The following is a 23,661-nucleotide window of genomic DNA, read 5'->3' on the forward strand; positions in this document are numbered from 1 at the left end:
CCTGTTTCCCTGAGCACTACCAGGAGTGACTAGAAATAATGGTCACAAGCTGGCAGAGGGTAGATTCAGGCTAGATATCAGGAGGCGCTACTTCACAGTCAGGGTAGCTAGGATCTGGAACTAACTTTCAAGAGGAGTGGTGCTGGCTCCTACCCTGGGGGTCTTTAAGACAAGGCTCGACAATCACCTTGCTGGGGTCGTTTGACCCCAGTACTCTTTCCTGCCAAGGCAGGGTGTCGGACTTGATGATCTGTTCAGGTCCTTTCCAACCCTACTAACTATGAAACTATATTCCACTCATTGCCAACCAGGCTTTAGCTTGCAGACAGCTGAAGTCCTGAATCCTGCCTTCTTTTTAACTGTGTTTTCACGTTATTAGATTAGTGCACTGATGGAATGTGGTAACATATCCTCTTTAACAGGGTGCCATACTTGAACACAAACATAACTAATTAAGTGCTTTCTCCCTCCCAAGTCTAATCTTAGGGAGCCAGCATTTTCTGTGTCTATGGCTGTTGCATATCTTGATATCAGTTTTATCTATCTTTTCACAGATTTCCTGCCCCAGCCTTGCAGGAGAACTTTCAGTCAGTATTAGCACTGCTGAAGGAATCTGTGCAATTGAACTTGGCTCCCCCTGGATATTTCCTGCTTCTCAGGTACAGCCTAAGAGCAGCTGAGAGTATGAATATATTGAGTAAAACTCTCCATTTCACTAACTTGAGGTAAATTCTTTTTCTCCTCCAGTACCCTAAATGACTTAGTGACCAGAACACCTACCCTGGAGAACAAAAAGGATCAAAAAGACCTGCAGGTACTACATGCATATTTTTTTCACAGACCTAGCACAACAGTGTTTGAATTTTAAACCACACTTTTGAGGTCCAGTAAGGGTGTGAGCATCTGGAAAATGTTATTTTTCATCTGGTATGGAATTTTGTCCAAAATATACACAAATGTGACCTGTCCTGATCCTGACTAGCCAAATTGTGTTCCCCACACATATTTTGGTGATGTTATCCTCCAGGTTTAAATGCATAGCACAACTATGACATCACCAGAATATGTGATTTATGTAGCTGCTGAAATTTTGTCAAAAGTGATTAGTGAAACGAGTCTGTCTACTTCCACTGAAGTCACTGGGAGTTTTGTGGCAAATGGCTTTGATTTAGTCACCTAAATAGTCAAACTATCTACCATGGAAATAAGATGAGGATAAACATAAGATTCTTCCTCCTCTTGTTCAGATTCTCTGGGATAGTTCAGGCCCTACAGATGTCATATCCAGCTTTTGACTGTGAATTTGAGAAGAGATTTTCAATACAGAAACTTTTACGTGGTCATGATTGATGGTGATAGAACTAGTGGCTTTCTCCAATTCTGCTGCAAAAATTGGCCAGAAAGGTGACTACACAGTGAGCTGTTTGCATTTCATAGCAGCTCTGTTGCTGAGGGAAGAGAAAGCTGAAGTTTTTGACCTCTTCTTGATTTACTGGGAGTAGCACTGTTGCTGAAATGTGAGGCTGGAAGAAGGGTATATCTTAGCCATATCTAAAAGAAAAAGTTGATAGTTTTCAGATTGCTCAGTTTAGACTACAGGAAAATTAGGCACAGTGGTGCAACTTTTTTCAAAAGTTGGAAGACAGATTCAAAACAAACAAATCTTTGAAAGAACTCCTAAATTGTGCAGTTTGACTGCAGTCTTCATTTGAGACTAGTGTAAGTGCTTCAGTAGAATTGAAAAAACATCTTGATCAGATGGTTTATGTGGGTCAGCGAGAGGAGAAAGTTGAGAAGCCAGAGGAGAAAAGCTCCTTTAAAACTCAGTATCCTCACTGGTTTATATGATACTTACTGAGCTTTACTTTGCATGGGAAGCAAAACTAAAATGGGATGGTTATTTTCCTTTCTAAGTCTTTGATAAAACTTGCATATAAACATTTGAGTAAAAGGTTTTGCATGCACCCTGCAAAGATAATAAATAAGGATAACCCATAAGGATGCCACTTAGTACCTGCATGTTATTCCACTCTGAACTGGCCAGATGCCAGAAACTCTTCTCAAATATAGGGTTGTGTTGGTTACTTTTTTAGGAGGTGACCCAAAAAATCTTAGAAGCTGTGGGGAACATTGCTGGTTCCTCTCTGGAACAGACGAGCTGGCTAAGCCGGAATCTGGAAGTAAAAGCACAGCCTCAGATCTCTTTAGACGAATCCCAGGTTGAAGATACTTGTGGTAAGCATCAGATCTTTTGGCCAGCTTTTCTGTATCACATAGAATAAGGTTTAGTGAATATCTAGCATTTTGCTCTGGTAAAAATAATTCTTTTTCATACAAGTTTTTTAAATTGAAAAAATACAGTCCCAAGAGCGTATGTTGTCACAATTTAAATTTTAAAAAGATCAAATATTGCAAGTGTCATTTAGTAAGTATTTGTATATCACATGATTAATATTGGAGAAGTATTGCTGTACATGTACATAATGTATTTTCAGTGTTCTAGAAATTGGCATCATTATAAATTAAAAATTCAAAAAGCATAGAAACTACTTTCATAATGAGAGAATATGTTTGTCATCATTGCTTTCTCGTTTATAAGGTACTGATCATTTTGATTTTTCTGCTCTGGCACGCTTTAGTACATGGGCGGGCGAAGTCTGGCCTGTGGGCCAGATCGGGCCTGTAGTAGACTCCATTTCCCAGCAGCCCCTGCCCACATCACTGCTGCCAGTTTCCATGGCAACCCCAGCAGGGGTGCTGTGACAGCACAGGGCCAGGTTTCCATGGAGACCTTTGCCCTGGCTCTGGGCCATGCTGTCACCACTGCAGGATCCTAGCACTGGCTGCAGAGCAGCTCCCTGCCCAACCGCGCACCCAGACAGTGCTGCTGGGGCTGGTCTTCACATGGAAATCTGGGCCCTGCCTGTAATGGCACAGCCACTGCTGGGGTTGCCATGGAAACTTGCCACAGCAATGTGGGCAGGGGCTGCTGGGAAACGGAATCCAGCTGCCAGCCGGATCCACCATTTTGCCCACCCCTGCATTTAAGAGTGGTGGTGTTTTCATACTGAGGCTTGAAAAGTTTAGCATCATTATTCATTTTTCGTTATGTGAGGTATTGTAATGTATTATGTGATATGAACTAGTAAAGGATATAAATAGGCTTTAAAAAGCCTATTTGGAATAGAGGATAACAGACATAACTAACACTTTTTCTAAAAAAGCCTTTAAAAGAGTATTAAATTTCATTTTTTTTCCAAAATGCATGCATTTCCGAAGTTTTATTTTTTTATTCCAAACTATTGGAAGATGTTTAGCAAAATCAGGCATTCAAACAATAATGTTCCCACTGTGTTCAAACTGGATCCATAAAGTTTGCCTTTTCTTTTTAACTAAGGAACTTGGTAATGGGTAACTTATATACAGTTAATACTTTTGTGTTAGAATTTTACAGGTGATCTCTTCAAAAACTTAAATTTGGCAAAACTTCTCTGCTTGTACATTGCGCATAGGTAGTATAGTAATTTGTATATAAGAATGCAGTGGTGACATGGGTGCCCATATCAAAAAATAGTGATAATATATTTTTCTTATTCTTTAAATAACTGAGACTAGAATCTTGCATCTGTAGATATGATTGTTTGATGACATTCACCTTTTTGGAAACAATGGTATGTGCTTATAGCTTTCAAGAAGTTTTAAAATGATCCAATAATGTTTAATCCTTCTGAGATTGTGAGTGGATGTTAAGTATATGTAGAGATGAGCAGGTTTCAAGTAGTACTTCACTCCAAGTCAATATGCAAATTATAAACCTGATTATAAGCAATAAACCATAAAATCATGTTCTGTTTTTGCAGATACTTCAATAGCTCCATCTTCAATGGTCTCTGCCTCTGCCCCTTCAATATACAGTGTTCAAGCTCTCTCTCTCCTTGCAGAGGTAAGGTGAACATTTTGTTCTTCTCCTTTAAATAGGAACCACTTATGTAGTTGCTGTTTTCATTGACAGAGTAATTACCAGCTGAAACTGCTGAAAACAAAGGTGCTCTTTTTATTTTCTGGCATAATACTAAAAATTAAAAGATCACCATTTTTGAGTTTTGTGAAATACAGTATATGCTCACTCCCCTCCAAAAATGCCTGCTTCAGGTTAGTGTGGGACCTTTTTTTTTCAAAAGGTTTTGGCTTCTCTCTTGGACATGGTTTATCGTAGTGATGAGAAAGAGAAAGCTGTGCCACTGATCTCACGTTTGCTCTATTATGTGTTTCCATATTTACGCAATCACAGGTAAGAGCACTTGATGTTCATCTTACTTCTTTTATATCATGTCAGAATTACATCTGTTCTTTGGGGCATGTTGTAAGCCTCATTTTATTCATTCCCTCCTTGGCATTTCTAACATGAGGGCAAAGGGTGAATTCTAAGGGCTGTGGTCTTGTTTGAGATTGAAAAGGATTTGTGGAAAGTTGTCTTAAAATACATCTTTAGTGCAGTAATTCAGGTGGTGTCAAGGGTATCTGTAAGATGCCTTTTTTAGTATTTTTTTTTTTTTGTCTATAAGTAAATCTAAATTTTTGTACTGATAACCAACTCTAACTTAATCATGAGTAACGTGTACCTTAAAAAAAAAAGAACAGGCAATCGGGTTAATGATTACAAAATTTGTATCTAGGTTGGCAACAGTTTCACAAGGTGAAACACCTGTTCTCAGACTACTTCTCCATATCTTGAGTGGCCAAGAGTTCTCTAATAAGTTATTAGCCATCTTCCATAGGAGGATGACATAGGCCTTCAGTTTTAGAAGCCTCGGTGACATCTAGTGTCCCAGATGATTAGTGCTGTTGTAAGCGCTAACAAACCCAAAGCCCTTCTCTCTGTGGAATCCCTAAGCACGATGGTCTGACTGACCTGCAGTAAGTGAACCAACTGTCAGTAAGCACAGTGGTGGATTCCTAAATCCATTGCTTGGTGTCCTGCACTCAGTAATCCTTCAGTTCACATTCAGAATGAAAAGGACTGGGATTTCTAATGAACCTACATTGCGAGGATATTGATATGGCCATCAGAAATTAGCTGGCAGGGCTTTTGACATGCTCAATCTAATCCATTTGTATAGGTGACGATCATTTTCCTGTACTACAGCAAACAGAATTCTGAGTAGGTTATTACTATCCAGGAAATTCTGGGGAGCAAAGCTTTCACTCTGTGTTACACGTGCATGTCCAGGATACTAATTACCTTTTATTTACTACAGTGCCTACAACATTCCTAGTTTTCGTGCGGGTGCCCAGTTGCTCAGCTCACTAAGTGGATATGCCTACACTAAACGAGCCTGGAAAAAAGAAGTTCTGGAGTTATATATGGACCCAGCTTTCTTCCAAATGGACAGTTCATGCATCCAGTAAGAAATGAAATCATGGCAATCTGTGATTCCATTATAAATCTACAGAAATAGTATTTAGCAGGATACTCACTACTCAACCTCTTGTATCCTGTGGGAAAGTTTGAATGAATATGTAGAAAAATAACTGCAAAATAACTAGTTCTAGTAAATATATGTTGTTTCATAAAATAATTAGTTTTCAGTACTCTGCTGAGGAAAGAAATTCTCTTCATGTCATGACACAAGTTAGTATTTTTCTCTACTGATTTTGGATCTGCATGTAATCAGGTTGAAGACTGTCAAATATAATGCATGATAAGCCAGATAAAATGTATGTCATTTTGGAATCAATTCAGAAATGAGATGGTGAGATGATTCCCTCTGTAGATGCGTACATCTACTCTACACATAGATAATTTGCATCAATATTTAATGTTGATCTGTTTTCTGTATGTTTTTACCCAGCTGGAGATCCATTATTGATCATCTTCTAACACATGAGAAAACCATGTTTAAAGATTTAATGAGTGAGTATTGATCAGTGATACCTTGCTACTAAAATAATTTGAAATCAATTCACATGGACTGTTAGATATTTTAACAGTTATTATTATTAGTATTATTATTAGTGTTGTTTAATGAGTAGTTAATAATTAATGGCATTGTATGTGTACAGTTCATAAAGTTGCCAACACAGTCCAGTTACAGTTAGATGCAGTTACCGGTGCCAGTCTGAAGGCAGGGTAGATTTGGACCTTGTAGACTACTTACATCAGAGAGGTGTAGTTACAGTTAACCATTTTATTCACAGAAATCCTTTCCTAGTATTTTTAGAAGGGTGAAGTGCAGTTGCATTGCTTAGGAAGAGATTCTTAATACAGATTTCCCTCGCTTTATGCTGTACATGCATTCCTGGAAAATGGCGCATAACTTGAATTCGCATAAAGGGAACCTACTTTACAATGTAAAAAATAGGGATACATTCCAAGGCCTTGACTGTACTGACCCCCAGCCCATTTCTACCACTTTTACAAGACAATTTTGGTACTCGCCAACAACAGTATGCACAAGCACAGGATGGTGGTGAATGTTACCCTAATGGGGATAGCAACTAGAGAAACACGTCGCAGACAGCAAGCGAGGAGCACGGATCCGCACAGGAGACTAAATTTTGGTGTGCATCACTCCCACAATGCACCGCACAAAGCAGCTGACTGCGAGCTTCCACCACACCAATCACATAAGAATGAATGTACCTTGCATAACTAATTTTTGGTATAAAAAGTGTCATTGCATAAGAGCAAACTTGCACATAAAGAACCCACATAAAACGAGGGAAACCTATATTGTCTCTGTAGAAATTCAACATTAGCCTTTCTGAAAATATGTATATAATCAAAAACATAAGTGACCTACAGGAACAGCAGTGAGGCTTATCTACATGGATATTGCTGGGTAGTTTTAAACTTCTATTGCAACAGCTTCTGCATGGTGCAGTTTCACAAGATGAAAGACATCCCTGCTAGGGCTGTGCAAAGCTTCAGTAGCTGATTCGATTTGGAGATTCGGCCCAATTCGGTGGCCGAATCACCGAATCCAAATCAAATTGGGAGAACAGTTAAAAGCTCCAAATCAAATCGGAAGCCTCCAAATAGATTTGGAAAAGATTTGGCGCCAATTCTGAGATTTGGCCATAGACTAAACAGGCAGCAGTCCTCATTACACTGGACACAGCTGCCTCCAGCTGTAAGTGTGTTGTGCTGGCTGAAGGTGGGAGGGGAGGAGTGTTGGGGAGCAGATCAATGCCCCCACAGCGAGGGAGAGATTGGGGCTGGGGCTGGGGCTGGGACAAGATGTCCAGCTGGGGGGGGTGGGTGTGGGACTTGGGGAGGAAGGCTTCCACCAATGCATGCCACATGCACCGCTGGTCCGGAAGGGCGTGGGGATGAGCATGTGCACCCGGATGTACGCAGGGTGGGTTGGGCCAGGCTGTGCTACAGGAGGCTACTGCCAGCTGCCTACCACCAGGCTGCACTCTGCTTACCAGCTGGAGGCAGCTCTATCCAGCATGGCGAGGCCTGCTGCCTGTTTAGTCTGTTGCTGAATCTCTGAATTGGTGCCAGATCTTCTGATCCGAATCAGCCAAATCGAATCAGGACAGTGATTTGAATCACCAAATTGAATTGCCGTTCCTTTAAATCAGCCAAATCCAAAGCAAATACTTGCTGCTTCACACAGGCCTACTCCCTACTATAATTTTCCCAAGTACACACAGCTGTCTGTAGAAGAAGCATATTTGTAAGATCTAGATTGCAACAGCCAGTAGCTTGCAGCATGCTTTTGGTTTCCCACTCCCAAAACTTCATTTTCCAGACTTAAGTATAGGAGGCTTCCTACCAACTTTCAAGGGTTGAGGGAGGGCAGGAGAAAAGCTTTAAACAAGTCTGAGGCTTTGAGGGGAAGGAACCTTGGTCTGTCTGTCTTCCATGTACTACTTCAACTATTAAATTTAACAAAAACCTTACCCTTGAAAATCTTAATATATGCAGAATATTTTTGGAAACTGATTTTTAAATCAGTGGCAGGTCCTACAATGGCCCAGGATTTTTTTCAGAGAGATCCAAAATCTTGTATATATGGATTTATAGAGGAGCACCTGAGGATAAAGGTAGATAATGGAACTGCAGAGAAGCCTCCTGCCACGTGTGAGATGCCCCTTTTAGGCAGCCCTCCCCTCCCCAACCCTTGCCCATACACCCACATTTATACAGTGCCAATTATCACTCCTTTCAAGTGGTTATAACTGTTTTTCATAGAAACAACATTTTTTAAATAATAAAGATATCTCCCTTTAAATTTATATACTACTTATTACCTTTAATGTAGAAATGATATACATGACACACTGGTTTCTCTTCCAGACATGCAGAGCAGTTCTTTAAAACTGTTCCCAAGTTTTGAGCAAAAAGCAATGCTGTTAAAGCGTCAGGCTTTTGCTGTCTTCAGTGGAGAGATTGATCAATATCACCTTTATCTTCCATTGATACAAGGTAAGATTATTTATTTATAAAAGGTACATTATTTAAATACGCTATGTTCTCCTTAGGGCACAGACAGAAGTGAGCTCCCCACTGTAACTCAGAAAGTTTTGCAGGAATTTTGAATTACAGGGATCCCTCAGACCAAACAGAAGTTCACTTTTGGTTCCAGGAAGGAGGGGAATCTCGCTGGTGGCTGGGAGCCTGCAGCCAGTTTCCCTGAGGAACAACCTTTCCTCCCTGACAGATCATGCTGTTTTAAGAATAGGAGGTGTTAAGTCATGAAATGGGATTCAGGACTAGTGTATAAAGGATTAACATGACAGATTGTTCGACGAATGACAAAAAGGCTTTAATTACTACAACTATTCACTATTAAATGGGCCTAAAGCAAAGCAAACTCCAGTATATTTAGCTGTAAAAGTGTTAGTATCTCACCAGTATAGGCAGAGGTGGTTTCAGTCTTGTCAGCTTCTCGAGACATAGATGCGTTCACCAGAAGATCAGCTGAGTGCACTAGCAGTTCCTGTCAGAAAGCCCATATGGAAAATTTGTCTTCAACATACAAACACGAGTTAATTGCAAAGAAATATTTATTATACTAATCAATCAAGGATAGACATTTCACACAGTTACATGCTAGGCACATAGAAGCCCACTTAAAATCACTATAAACATAGTAAGATAAGCTGGAAGTGATGCCTCATTATTTCTTTTTTAGAAGGTCCAGCCACAAACTTACATCCTCTTGCACTATACAGTTGTCATCAATATATTGTATTTTAACTTTGAGTAGGCCCAGTTCTACTTTAGTTTCCCAATCAGAGGGGAGAAAGAGAGCAGAGGGAGCTCATTCTAGGGGTTTCCCAGCTGGCATTGGAGGGTGGGGTCAGTGAAATGGAGCCCCCACCTTCCCACCTGGGATTTGGGGGGAGGTTCCAGTACACCTGCCTCCCTCTCCAGCAGGTGCTGAAGAAACCCCAGACCAAACTCCCTCTGTTCCCATTCCCCACTCCTATTCTGAAAGTAGTGACAGGCTGGGAGGTAGCACAGACATAAGTTACAGAAGATGCTATATTTTGAAACATTTTCATTTGAACTCTTACACAACAAGGGTTCAGATTTTCCCCAATTGGGCATTTTTGAAGCAGTTCACAGCTGTGCACTTGTGTTTGGTCATGGCTATAAACTACTTTCTGTGGCCAGATAAGGTGAACATTGTCACTTCTGTCTGTACCCCTACAGTTATTAGATACTAGTTTGTCTTTTGATGAAGATGGGAAAAGCAAAAACTCAATGAATAAAACACAGTTTTGTTTTGTGTTTCTTACAAAAGGTGGGGAGAACAAACCTTTTGGTTTGAGAGAATTGTAGACATTATCATTAATGGAACAGAAATGGTAGTCAATTAAAACTGACTGATACAGTCTAAACAAGCTACATTTTTCTGCAGTTTTAGTTTACCAAAATAATTAGCTTTATGTACATGATCAATGTAACTTTTTTGAAAATACATTTTAGAACGACTGACAGAAAACCTGCGTGTGGGACAGACTTCTGTAGTTGCTGCCCAGATGTTTCTCTTTTTCAGAGTTCTGTTGCTAAGAATTTCTCCACAGCATTTAACTTCTTTATGGCCAATTATGGTGACTGAATTGGTAAGTGACAATAGTTTAAATATTACCTTTATTTTCCATACCTTACTAGATTCCTTTCTTCTAAATGTACTTCTCTGCAACTGTAAGTCTTGTCACAATTTGAAACCAACTTCATATTAGAAAATCTGTAAGGGATCTTGGTGTGATTAGGAAGTGCATTTGATGTTGCTGTTTATTAATAGATTTGTGTAAGAAACTAACTTTTGTTCTAGGCTGATGTGTCTTGTAAGACTTGAGGTTAAAATAAAACTTGCCCTATTATTCCTGATTGCATAGGAAGCAGGGGTTTCCTGTAAACAAGCTGGATGTATATCTAAAAATATTCTAAAAATTCCAAAAAGAAAGTACCTACTTTTTTTTTCTTTAAGATTCAGACATTTATACAGCTGGAAGATGACTTAACTGAGGAGGATGAACCACCAAAGTAAGAATTGATTCTTTGCAGTTAGTAAACATGGTCCAGTTCTTTGTAAGCATGGTGTTTGTGGCTGTCCCAACTGAAATTTCAGAACTTTAAAAATTCACAGTGGCTTATAACTGCACTGGCATTGCATTTCTTAAAAGTCCTTCATTGACATAAATAGGTATCTTAGGGTAGCTAATTCTTTAAGTTCTGGAAATGAGTATTCACTGCTTACAGAAAAAAGAAGAGCCAAATTAGTACTTGACTACTTCCCAGGTTTTTTAAAATAAATGTTTAGTTGTTTTTATGTCTCTACTGACATTATTGTGTTCTGAGGGGAAAAAAAGAATATAAATTAACCTTTGACGTGTCTAATAGGGCTGTGCGAAGCTTCAGTTGCTGATTTGATTTGGTGGAGATTCAGCCTGATTCAGTGGACTAATCTTCGAATCCAAATCGAATCAGACCCTTTAATCTCTCTGAACAAAATCAGAAGCCTCCAAATTGATTCAGAGAGATTTGACAATTTGGACATAGACACAGCTATAAAAGCTTTTTCTATATACCTCAAGGTACAAGGCATGGCTCATTGAACACTGCAATGGTGGGGTGAATAGAGTGTCCCATGGGAGTGCGGGGGGTCCCCAGTGGTGAACCCGGAAGTGGACCAGAAGCACTTCCGGGTATGGCATGGAGCACATGGGGAGTACCCCCACACCCCTGTGGGACTCTCTGTCCACCCCACCATCTCAGTGTTCACAAGCCGCAGCTGGTACTTCGAGGTATGTAGAAAAAACATTTAAAGCTGCGTCTATAGCCAAATTGCTGATTCTCCAAATCCGCATCAAATCGTCAGATTCGGAATAGGCCAAATCAAAGCAGGGACAGTGATCCGAATCAAATCACTGTCCCCTGAATTGGGCCAAATCCAAATCAAATACGGCCCAATTTACACACCCCTAGTGTCTAACCCTCTGCTTGATATAAAATATTTAATGCTTTTTTTATGTTGCTTTTCTTCACTGTAAATCAAGTAGGAGCAACAGCAAAGTAAGCAGACAGAAAGCTTCAGGTGATGGCAGTGGCCTTTTAATTGGTGACATCCAGCAGAATGAGCTGTTCTTGTATTTATCAGCTTGTAAGTTCTTGGACACAGCACTTTCTTTTCCACCTGACAAGATGCAGTTATTTCAAATGTGAGTCTTATAGTTACATATACTTAGTATCTGGTACTATAGATAATTTACTGTTTGTGTCCCTTCTTTTAAAATGCATAGATGTAGTCTGTATTTAATTTTGTTCTCCTTCGTGATTTAGTACTGTCTGCAGTCTTTTCTGTCATAAGTATGGGGCATATTCTGTAAATTATGTAAATATCACACCATGAGAGTATTCACTGATTTCAGCACAAAAAATTGTCATGGGGGAAGGATATGTGTGGGATGGGAATTCTCTATCATTTCAATATGTAAACACATCTGTGACCACAGAACGCAGCTTTGTATTAGAGTATGCAAAGACGGTTACAATGTTAAAATAATGGTGTGGGAGTTGCACTCAATCTGAGCACGCAGCTGTTGTTGTGATCCAACAACAGGACTCCTGTGTATGACTTCTGACCTATACATTTGTTTCAGGTACAGATGGGCCTTTGTCCCAGAAGTGGACACAGAGGCTTGCAGTATGACTTCGCATCTAATAGAAAATCACCAGGAATGTAAACCACACATCATTAGAATCATGGACTTGTTAAAGATGAAATATGGGGTAAAGTATTGCATTATTACATGCATGCTCTCTGTTTACATTAAATATGGTAATTCTGAAGAGTTGTTTTCACTCATTTAAGAAAGCTAGATAGGCAGAGGCCATGTTAGAAAGCTCCTTAAATTTTTAAGACTGATCTTCTTAGATTATAATCCTATTACACTGTATGCAATTTGAGGATTTTGGATAATTAACTGATCCTTTCTGCATTTAACCAGGCAGCACAGTTTGGGGAGGAGGTGAGTAGCCATCAGTGCTGAAAGAACAGGTTAGGGACTACTTAGAAAAGCTGGACGTGTACAAGTCCATGGGGCCAGGTGGGATGCACATGAGAGTGCTAAGGAAGTTGGCTGATGTGATTGTAGAGCCATTGGCCATCATCTTTGAAAACTCATGGCAATCAGGAGATTGGAAAAAGGCAAACATAGTACCCATATTTAAGAAAGGGAAAAAGGAGGATCCAGGGAACTATAGAGTGGCCTCACCTCAGTTCCTGGGAAAATTAATGGAGCAGATCCTCAAGGAATCCATTTATAAGCACTTGGAGGAGAACAAGGGGAATTGGAACAGCATGGATTCACCAAGGGCAAGTCATGCCTGACCAACCCTGATTGCCTTCTATGATGAGGTGACTGGCTCTGTGAATGTGGGTCTATCACAGGCCAGCTAGGCGCTGTGAGTGTATCAGCTGTTAGGCTGCTGGGTTTGGGATCGAGGAGGCGAGTCGGGAGTGAAGTAAAGGCAAATTTACTTATAGCTTAGCATACAACAGTTAACAGAAAGGTTTGTGGGCCAAACAAATAGTACAATTATAAAGAGCTAATAGTAAATAATAACAACAGATAGACAAAATGACAAAGAGTTCCCACATGGGGTTGGCAACTTACCAGCAGCCCCTCTATGCCAGGTGCGTGCCAAGTTGTTCCAAGGAAGTCAGACAGCTGTGATCAACACTGTTTGGGGGGTCACTGGGAAGGTCCCTTGGTCAGGATCCGGTTCTCACTCACACTGGGAGTCCAGGGTCCAAGCTTGGTACAGTGATGGTCCTTCTGTCCCATCTTTCAGACTGGTTACTTGACATGCGTGTTCCTTTATGTCTTATCTTATGCTAATCCGTTGGCTTTAGAGCCACTCACAGTCTTGCCCTATAGATGTTACCCTATGGTATTAAAAGATGTTAGAAATTATCATGAAAGGTTACCACCTGAACTCAGGTTCACCCAATAAGCAGATTTCACACCACATTACTTTGAGGTTTGAAATTAGCATTACCCTGCCCAAGCTCAACCCCTTGGTTTCTTATTCCTTGGATTCCTTGGAGTGTGCTAATTATATTAGGTGGTCAGATCTTGTTATGGCTGATCTGTAAAAAACCTGTTAGATCAGTTAATCTTGCAGTTTTGCTTATTTTGGGGGCCCAGTCAGTCCCATGATCAGTGCAAGCAGTTAGATTCAACACTTTGGTTAAATTGTGACAAATTCCACTTGTGGGTTGCAAACTTGCAAGCTTTACATTAGCTAATCTTAACTGCTAGACAATTACCTGGATGTCCCCAAGAGCATACATTTATTGCTCATGATAGTAACCCCTCTGGTTCTGGCAACCACAGGGTCTCCCACAACATTCTCGCAAGCAAATTAAGAAAGTAGGGGCTGAATGATGGGCTGTAAGCTGGATAGAAAACTGGGTGGAGCATTGGGCTCAGAGAGTAGTAATCAGTGGCTTGATGTCTAGTTGGCAGCCAGTATCAAGTTGAGTGCCCCAGGGGTCAGTCCTGAGGCTGGTTTTGTTCAATCTCTTCATCAACATCCTGGAAAATAGCATTGAGTGCACCCTCAGCAACTTTGCAGATGACACCACGCTGAGGGAAGCAGTGGACATGGTGCAGGGTAGGGCTAGGTTTCAGAGACACCTCAAGGAACTGAAGGATTGGGCCAAAAGAAATCTCATGAGATTCACCAAGGACCAATGCAAAATCCTGCACTTAGGATGGAAAAATCCCATGCACCAGTACAGCATCTCTTCAGAAAAGGGCCTGGGGGTTTCAGTGGACAATAAGCTGAATATGAGACAGCAGTATGCCCTTGTTGCCAAGTCTAATGGCATACTAGGTTGCATTAGTAGGTGTGTTGCCAGTAGGTCACGGTAAGTGATTCTTCCCCTCTATTCAGCATTGGTGAGACCACATCTGAAGTACTTTGTCCAATTTTGGGCCCCCAACTACAGAAAAGATATATGGACAAATTGGAGAAAATCCAGTGGAAAGCAACCAAAATGTGGAGGGGGTTGGGGGACATGACTTATGATGCAAGACTGAGGGAACTGGGCTTATTTAGTCTAGAGAAGAGGAGACTGAGATGGGCCTTAATAGCAGTCTTGAACTACTGGAAGGAGTGTTTGAAAGAGGATGGGGCTAGACTGTTCTCAGTGGTGGCAGATGACAGAACAAGGAGCAACAGTCTCAAGTTGCAGCACAGGAAGTTTAGATTAGATATTAGGAAGAATTTTCCCTCTAGGAGGGTAGTAAAACACTGGAACAGGTTACCCAGAGAAGTTGTGGACTCTCCATCCTTGGAGATTTTTAAGACCTGGCTAGACAAAGCTTTGACTGGGATGATCTAGTTGGGGATGGTCCTGCTTTGAGCAGGGAACTGGACTAGATGACCTCCTGAGGTCGCTTCCAACCCTAACTTTCTACAATTCTATGAAATGACTGTCTGATTTGCTATAGACTTAGCATGCAGGTAATCTGTTTTCTCAGCCAAGGATTCAGATATTTTCCCAAACTCTATTTCTATTTGTTCTTTTCTAGACAGGTTCTTGGAGCAGGCTGATTCCTAATCCAGGACAGGATTAAGCAACATGATTAACATAGTATATATGTGTAGTATACATGTGGTTTGATAGTTTTGGGGGTTTTTGAAAATGCATACACCTATATTTATATTAGCAAATGAAAGGTCAAAGAAATGTGTTGTGTGTTTGGAGCAGCAGACTGTTTGTTGCAAACCTTGCTCCAAGGAATTGTGATGGTTTTTAATTTCTGAGAGTTCATTCAGCAGTCTTTTCTGGGCCTACTTACGTTATGCCTCCAACACAGACCAGCTTGTAGAGTTTTGTTTTGTCAGAGGAACAGTGTAGTTGTCCACAGACAGCATTCCTGAGGCACTTGTTGGTCTCTCAGCTATCCAGCACCCAGGCCACTGAGTACCATAAAGATCAGGATTGGAATCTTGTTTCCCAAAGAACACTCAGTACACTGCAGGGGCCAAACTTATGCTTGTGATAGTCTGTTATAGAAGACACATTGCACTCTCTCATTCTAATTAGCATTTCTTTAGCACAGCATGTTCAATGTCTTGGTGTATTGCATTGCTGCAGCCCAGCCAAGAAATAACAGAGACTGCTTACAAACGTAATTAAAAAATATATATATAGCACATGCCCAGAGGAGGCATCATGTTAGTTTGACCCAGCTCACCCAACATCTGTAAGACTGGGTGCTTCAGTAGGGCTTTTTAGCATGCTTGTCTAATAGCTGACTGAATCAGCTATTAGATGAAGGTGCTAAAAAGCCCCATTGAAGTGTCTGATCTATACAGATGCTGTGGAGCTGTGTTGAACTAATGTGCTGCCTCTTTTGGTGACGCATTGGATGGGGGTGGGGGTTGGAGTTTTTTCCCATGTCTGTCAGCAGTCAGGGTGAATAACTGATGCCAGGTTCTTGACTTCTTGAATAAACCATTGTGTCCTGGCCAACTGGAAATGGTAACAAACATCATGTGTGGATGGATACTGCTATAGGAGAGTTTTCAGTATGAGAAAATTTGAGTCCTCCCAAACTGGACTGAGTTGTCCAATTGTAGGTGTGTACTATGACAAACCCATTTGTGGGGGGGCTTAGAGCCTTGAATTTCTTCCCACTGTGCTGCCACTTGCCTCAAGGAACAAATCAAGGTTGCTCTGGGATAACTTTGTAACCCCAGCAAGCCTCAGCTCCACTGCCCTTACACCAAACCCTGCAGCTGCAGTAAGAGAATCTCTGCTAGCACCAGATGGCCACTGCATGGGTTGTGAGAGAAATTTTAGATGCCCTTTTCTGTAGAAAGGCCTAGCTTGAAATATCACTCGTGCAACAATCCCTTTTTCCACAGGTAATCAGTAAAGAAACAAAAGAGCAAAAGGATTTTTTACATGGGAGAAAGAATATGTACATGCAAATCTGAACATAGGTTTGGAAACCAGCAAAACAAGTAAAGTTTCTTACTCTCTAATCTGGCTACACCCTAGCCCAGAGGTTCACCCCCTACAAAAAGGCGCCACTGACACTGTTGGTGGCACCTGCAGGCAGTCGCTGCTTGCCACACTGTTGCCAGCACCACCAGCGGTGTCTGCAGGCAGTCCCTGATTGACCGTTGCTGCCACCACTCGGCCGGCAGCATCTGCGGAAATTCCCTGCTCACCACCACCAGGCTCCACCGCCACCGCCCATGCAGCCATGCCGCCCCAGTCACCAGGAGTACGCTCCATTCATGCTCTAGCCCTCCTGAGAGCCCCTCCAGTCAGGGCCGGTCCAACCGTTAGGTGAACTAGGCGGTTACCTAGGGTACCAAAATTTGGGGAGCGCCAAAATTATATGCAGAACAAAATAACAGAAACATCATTCTAAATAATAGCCCTGGTCGGCTAAAGCTCTGCCTTGGCCTAAGACAGGAGCGGGCAAAATGAGGCCCGCAGGCCAGATGTGGCCCCCCAGACCATTCTATCCAGCCCACGGGGCCCCTAAAAAAAATTAGAAAATTAATATCTGCTCCTGGCTGCCTGTCACGCAGCCTTTGATGGCTTGTCAAAACTCAGTAAGTGGCCCTCCGCCCAAAATAATTGCCCATCCCTAGTGTAAGACCTTTGGTTCAGTATGGGGAGAAAGACCTCTGAAAAGATCTCAGAGGAAAGATCACTAGAATCGTGACTCCTACCTTTTCAACTCTCAGGCGGACTTATGACAACAGCATACTGCTGGGAACATGATCCTAAACAATGAACCCCTACTCCTACATGATCTTGCAGCTCGTGACACAGATTTCTTTCACTAAAAATGTTTGTTATTGTTAATTTTGAATATCAAATAAGTACATGTAAAAGGTCATTCTAGACTTCTTATTCTCATCTATGTTGGAAGTGGTGGGGGCACTGAGGTACACAGTTCACCTAGGGCACCAATTACCCTTGGACCAGCCCTGCTGCCAGTACTTTTAAAAAAAATTAGCCTGCTGAATCTGCCAGCTCTGGGCACTGGGAGCACCGAACCTCCAAAGCCCGAGGTTCAAAGACACTGATCCTGTCCTAGCTAGACTCTAAAAAGCCTCCTCAGCCACTTACCCTTCAAAAGCGTTATTTGAATTGCTCATGAGTCATCTAAAAATTTCTGGTCAGCCTGAGGTACCTGGAATTCCCCTGACTGAAGCTCCATTTCTCTCAGATGCTGCTTTATTGTAGAGTTGATTTGCCCTATTACAGGCAGACAGCGTCTTGGGTCTAAGCTAAATACCTCATTTGATTTATTGTCTAGTTACATCGTGAAATTACAAAAATACTTTTATATAAAATACTGCAATACAGACAGATATAAAAATTATAAAATTGATTAGGTACTTACCTTCACATTAGGTACATATAGCAGCTAAATACCGCAGGAGTAAATCTGATTGGGGTGAATATCCATGTATGCCACACAGTTCAGTTTTGGTGTACATCCATGCCATGTAGCTTCAACTGAAGGATGCTGTGCCATACTTGTGAATGCTCCCTCCTTCCCACAAGCACATCCTCCCACTGGAATTCAGCTTCATAGGCTTATGAATGATCAGATCTCATCCAAACATTGTCCATCGTGACAGTAATAAAATGATCATATATGGTGAGGGAAAGGGAGAGCTGGCTGCATGTTGTTGGCACTTAAGTCTGTGTCATCTGATCAGTTTGCCTAGTGGCTGCACATAGCTGTGGAAAAGAACCAGAGGTGGAGTTGGCCTTCTGCCGTCTCTGCAAGTCAGAGGTGTAGTGGTGGAGGTGCAGTTTTCTACGAGAACTCTGTGATGCATGACCCCAAAGTGAGAGACTGCTCACAGGCCTCACTTTTTAACAAAGAGTGGAATGTAAGGAGGAGCTGTTCAAATCATTTGATAATGCAGAAAAGCATAGAATTAAAGGTCACAGATATTCCTCCCCCCCATGCACTGAGAAAAGTGACTAGTGCAGATTTCAGCCAAATTATACACAGAAAAAAAACGGTATCTTACTCCAGAACTCTTAGTGAGGCTTCTTGTGTATGTGCTTCTTTACAGGAAACAAACAATGCTGATGAGAGAACTTCAAAAAAATCTGAGTTTCCTCTTTTGAACCTTCGTTCTGTATCCAGTATCACACAACTAATGCCCTTCTTCAGGACTCTGAGCTCTGCATTTAAAACAAAAGGTGATGGGTCCCCAAAAGCACAGAGTTCAATGTATTTATCAGTCAAATATCCTGCTGGTAGTGGCACAAAGATCTTGAAGCAACTTGAAGAAAGTGTTGAATGTGACTTTTTGGAAACTCTAGAGAGCTAAGTCATCTGTTAAACAATATGTGTTGAATAAGTAGTAAAACCAAGGGAGAGCTGTAATATGAATAAGGGTGAGATGTAATTGCTGTAAGGACACTTGTTACTCATTTCTTTTCCCCCGTTTTGAAACTGTATGTCAGCTTTTTTTTCCTCTCTCCCCGCTTTTATGGATATGAAGTAAATCATTCTTAATTTGGGTGTCTCAATTTGTCTTGAACAGCAAGGACTTATGCTTAACATTTATGGCAACAAAGTGTGCCTGTACACAAGTGTGGAGGTTGCTCCGATGCAGTGTAATTCTAGCATGTTGGAGCAGATTCGATGAATCAAATCTGCTGGAGCATGGAAATTACTGTGCTCCAGCAGCCTCCTGTGTTTTGTGTATTAGCATCTCTGTGCTTCAAAACAGCGGCAAGGGCGCTTGAAATAAAACTTGTTTGAGGAGCTCTTTTGTCAAGCTTTAGTTCAAGTGCCCCGTCACCATTTTGAAGCAGGGCTACACTGATACAAAAGATGCTATAGCACTTTAATGAGTGGCTCTGAGAGCCACTGTCATTGAAGTGGTGCCCCTTCCACCCCCAGAGCATGTGTAATACCGCCCAAAGGGCATAATTTGGTTACCAAGAGAAGTCACCACTATTCTCCTTTTCTTTCTGACATGAGGAACTGAAGAAAACTTTGTATAAACAAAGAAGCAAAGTTTTTGATTCATTAATGAATGTGACAATTTTTTTTATTCATCTAAAAAGTTGCAATGCAAGTATTTTAATCTGGTTTATAGAACCATTCTTCTATTTCCTAAAGGTAAAAGCAAGAAGTTTGTACGAATGTCCAAACTGATAATTGTATATTAGTGGAGAGTCAGTCTGCATACACTTTTCTGAAGTTTAAGTTCTACTTCTTGTGCTATCTTCTGTAACTCTGGCCCAAACATTTACAAATCCAAGGAGTAAATTAAATATCAACAGGTTTTTTTTTCAGATTAAGCAATCTTTTATTTTGTTGTAAATAAAATTGCAGATCTATTGTATTTAGAATCTCAAATCTATATTATATTAATCTGTTGTTGCAAGATCAGTGATTATATAGTGAGAAAAGAGACCTAGGCAATAACATTTTGTAATTTACACCACTTGAATTTTTGAATGCAAATTACATAATCATTCAAAACTGGTCATTCTTCAAAAAAGAAAGAATGTTTTGTTCAGCTATTCTTTCAGTGACTAAAGCCACCTTACAGCCTTTGAACAGTAAGTTAATGAAGATAGCCCATGTAAAAATTGTATGTTACCATATATAAGGTACGTACAAATCAAAAGCAAATATGTGTTACGTAGTTTTTTTAAATTCTTAGTACAGGTAATTTTTTTGCCGTTTCGTGGCACAAGAGATGGGAGTGTTTCAGTTCATAGTGCTGTGACTGAAAGGTTCAAGAGCAACCTCTGGGGCTGTGCTGGCAAAGCAGTTCTGATGAATTTAGGAGAGTGGGGAAATAGGTTGATTGATTGATTCCTTCCCTGAAGTACATGGCTAAAAGTCTTGAACTGCCTAAGAGGATGCATTTACTTACAGTCAGATAGATAATTAACCTCATAATGGCAGCCACTGCTGGAGAATTACTAGAACATTTCTTCAAAAGCAAACATTCTTGAGTTTTCAAACTGCCTATAAGTCCCAGAAAGTACAAATAATTATGTAGGTTGAATTATTTTGAGGTACTTTTATGTTTGGGGTGTCTGTATACATTTCATGTTTGTCAGGGTGAAAGGTGTGCACTTGGCTACTGCTACCAGTGTTAATTGAGACTGTCATTGCTAAACTAAGCCTGTCAAGACAACAGTCCTGTTTTAACCAAAGCAGGGGGGGAAAGGGCACCCATACAAATGCCCAGTGCCTACTTTGACACATTTTAATTAGAATTAGCCTTGGAGTCGCATATGTTCAGCGTCCACCCACTTCAATATGGCAATGGGGGTGCTTTAACTAAGGCTTATTGAACGAACCTTAGTTAAAGCACTCCTGCTGCCACTTTTAAGTGCATGACGCTGATTATACAAGATGCTGTGGGCTGGGCACTTTAATTAGAGCAGCTTCTGAGAGCCACTCTAATTAAAGCGTCACCCCCCCTGCCCCCACCAGAGCATGTGTAAAGATGCCCAAAAGGCTTTGAGACAGTGTATGGGGGAGCGCAGTTTCAAGACTTGCATAGAAATACAAGCTACTCCTAATACATTGGCTTGAAATCGTCAGTACAGTTGCATCTTTATTTGGGTACCAGATTAAATGGTGAAACATGCAAAACATGCTTTACTGTAATTATGCTGTAACAATGATTAAATACTCCTTTATTGTCCTACATGAAATTACAGTCATTTTTAAACATTGATACAATTAGGTCTACTAGTAAAATAGAGCAAAGTATGGCATTATTTGCTTCTTATGAATGTGAATTAATCACACTTCTTTCTGAATGTAATCTGTTGACTGACTGAATCTATGAAACCTTTTGGCATATTCACAGATAATATGTACTGTTCTTTCTAAACATAATTTACTATACAATTAAAAACTGGAGCAAAACATTATTAAACAGAAATATGTTTTTAAAGTGTTTCCGTTCAAAATAATAAGCATATATTGCTAACACTCAGGGTAATTTGATAGTTTTACTTTTAATTCGAGTTCTGTGACAGGAGCCCCAGTGTATTACCAGTCAAAGACTCTCCTCATCCTACCCAAGGCTAGTAAAGTACTTATTCCGAAGCTGTTATAATCAAGGATCCATCAGATCCTTCATTTTTAGTCCTCTTTTAAATTAAGGCCTGTACAGTCTGTCTGCTCACAGCCTCCTCAACAGTTTGATTTCACACTTTCTTCTGAGGCTGAACCATTTTCCCTGACTTGTTCCCTTCTCTTGCTCTATTCCCTGTTTCCCATCAGGCTAGGAGTATAGTATGCCTTTGATCAAAAAGGCTTTTCCATATAGCAACCAAATAACATTAACCTCTCAGCCACATGTTCTCTTCAATACTCAGTTTTTTTTCAGATGACTTTGAGAGCCTCTTTTTTGTCACTTGCTTCTAAATTCCCCACCTTCCACATGACATTCTGCCTGTTTTCATGGGCTGCTTCAGAAATGCTTCTTTCACCACTTGTTTAACAGTAAAATCATTGCACTAAAGAAGAAAACTTATTTGAGTGTCAATGGCCTTGTCTATATACTGACTTTGTACCACTGCAAAAGCTGTAGTGGTTAAGAGTTCGATTTTTTTTTTTAATTGAAATAGTTATCTTAGTACAATGCATATGCCATACATTATGGATGCAGTTATATCGGCATAGAGGTCTGTCTACTAGTGTAACTTATTTCCATTTTCATTTTCAACTAGCTTTACACATTTATAGCACTTTTTGTGCAGATGTAATTGCCTACCCATGGTTTGTGGTGGGTTGTACTGCTTCACAATGGTGTAAGTAAAGCAGTACAACTTATGCACAGAAGACCCTAAGAAACTTTAGCAAAAAGTTAGATTATAAGACCAGTAGAATACTTTTGCTTAGGATTGCTTGATTCCAAACAAAATGTGTAGTTCAATTGTTTTTATAGAAACTGTGACTTTGAAATAACATAGCTATAGTGTATAGCAGTTGGTTTTCAAAGGTTCAATTTTTCTGAAGAAAAAGTTGATAGTATCTATAATAATAAATATTACTGCCAAAGAGTAGCAGAACTTTGAAATGTTATATATGAAATAATTGCCAAGTGTGTTCAATGTTACCTTTTGAATGTAATTCTTGTAATAATATTAAATGTTATTTTAAAATATGTTTTCAAATGGACCTTGTTAATGTTTTAACTCCATTGTCATTCTTGATAAGATGCCTTTACCTGTAACTTTATTTAATCTGTCTCTTAAAAGTCACTGGACCTTTTCCGATTTATCAAGCCCCAATACAGAATTCTGTATACAGTGATAGATATATATCATTTATTATATATGTGAGAAGACAGGGTCTGTCTAAAAGAACTGCCTCTTCACTTTACAGCTTTGTGGGAGTAGGTAAGAAACTTTTTTCCCCCTTCACAATGAAGACAGAAAATAGGTACAAACAATTCTGCTCCTACACAGCAGCGAAAGGCTCTGTGCAATCTTTTCCTTGTACAGCTGTGTAGAGTTATATAACATGAAGCTGCTTGTATAATATCTGAAAAATCTTGCTGACTGATACGTATTAAGTTTAAAGTAACACAGTGAGTAGAACTAGAGAGCCTTTAACTACTGTTAGCCAGCTGATAAAACTGGCTAGCAGAGAAGTGTGCATAGAGGTCACATGTACAGCGTATGATAGAACAGTTACATCTCTGATACCTTTTTATTATATACTGAATAACTATAGAAACCAAGGAGATATTAAGGTTTACAAAAAAAAATTACCAGCTACCGCACAGACCAGGTATAGATGCATCCTATTTTACTACTTGGTACATGTAAACAGTTAGTTCTCTGTTCACTGTTAGATATCTATTCAGTCCTCCCTGTGTTACTTTTTATTTTCCAGATGTGTTTTGCAAACACCTTGAAACTCCCAACTCATATTTTTGGCAGCCCAGCTGAGCCTGGTTACCTTCCAGGAAGGGAGGGAAGAGAGCAACCACTGAGAACCTGAAACCTTGTTAAAGTTGGTGGGAGAGGGGGATGATTAGGGAGACCTGCTAGAACCTGAGCCCTAGTTGAGACTTGTTTTTGCTGAAGCCATACAAGACAATGTTGGGGGTACAGCGCCACTATCTAACATATAGTCTAT

General features: G+C 40.4%; 1 protein-coding gene across 3 annotated transcripts in view; it reads left to right on the forward strand.

Annotated features, from left to right (window-relative positions):
- DOPEY2 (dopey family member 2) overlaps window positions 1-22,681 on the forward strand; it is a 90,801-nt gene extending 68,120 nt beyond the window's left edge. For 2 of the 3 annotated variants that reach the window (XM_019528906.1, XM_019528907.1), the window contains exons 25-37: window positions 555-659; window positions 748-814; window positions 2,094-2,235; window positions 3,861-3,943; window positions 4,182-4,291; window positions 5,259-5,405; window positions 5,853-5,914; window positions 8,309-8,437; window positions 9,947-10,083; window positions 10,452-10,507; window positions 11,521-11,682; window positions 12,124-12,253; window positions 18,599-22,681. In XM_019528906.1, the coding sequence (XP_019384451.1) occupies window positions 555-659; window positions 748-814; window positions 2,094-2,235; window positions 3,861-3,943; window positions 4,182-4,291; window positions 5,259-5,405; window positions 5,853-5,914; window positions 8,309-8,437; window positions 9,947-10,083; window positions 10,452-10,507; window positions 11,521-11,682; window positions 12,124-12,253; window positions 18,599-18,859 (1,591 nt within the window). In that variant the 3' untranslated portion in view covers window positions 18,860-22,681. The remainder of the gene's footprint in view (window positions 1-554; window positions 660-747; window positions 815-2,093; window positions 2,236-3,860; window positions 3,944-4,181; window positions 4,292-5,258; window positions 5,406-5,852; window positions 5,915-8,308; window positions 8,438-9,946; window positions 10,084-10,451; window positions 10,508-11,520; window positions 11,683-12,123; window positions 12,254-18,598) is intronic. The other variant, XM_019528908.1, reaches the window with a different exon arrangement.
- The last annotated feature ends 980 nt before the right edge of the window (window positions 22,682-23,661 follow it).

This window comes from Crocodylus porosus, unplaced genomic scaffold (genome assembly GCF_001723895.1).
Source record: "Crocodylus porosus isolate Cpor-Errol unplaced genomic scaffold, CroPor_comp1, whole genome shotgun sequence".
NCBI lineage: Eukaryota > Metazoa > Chordata > Crocodylia > Crocodylidae > Crocodylus > Crocodylus porosus.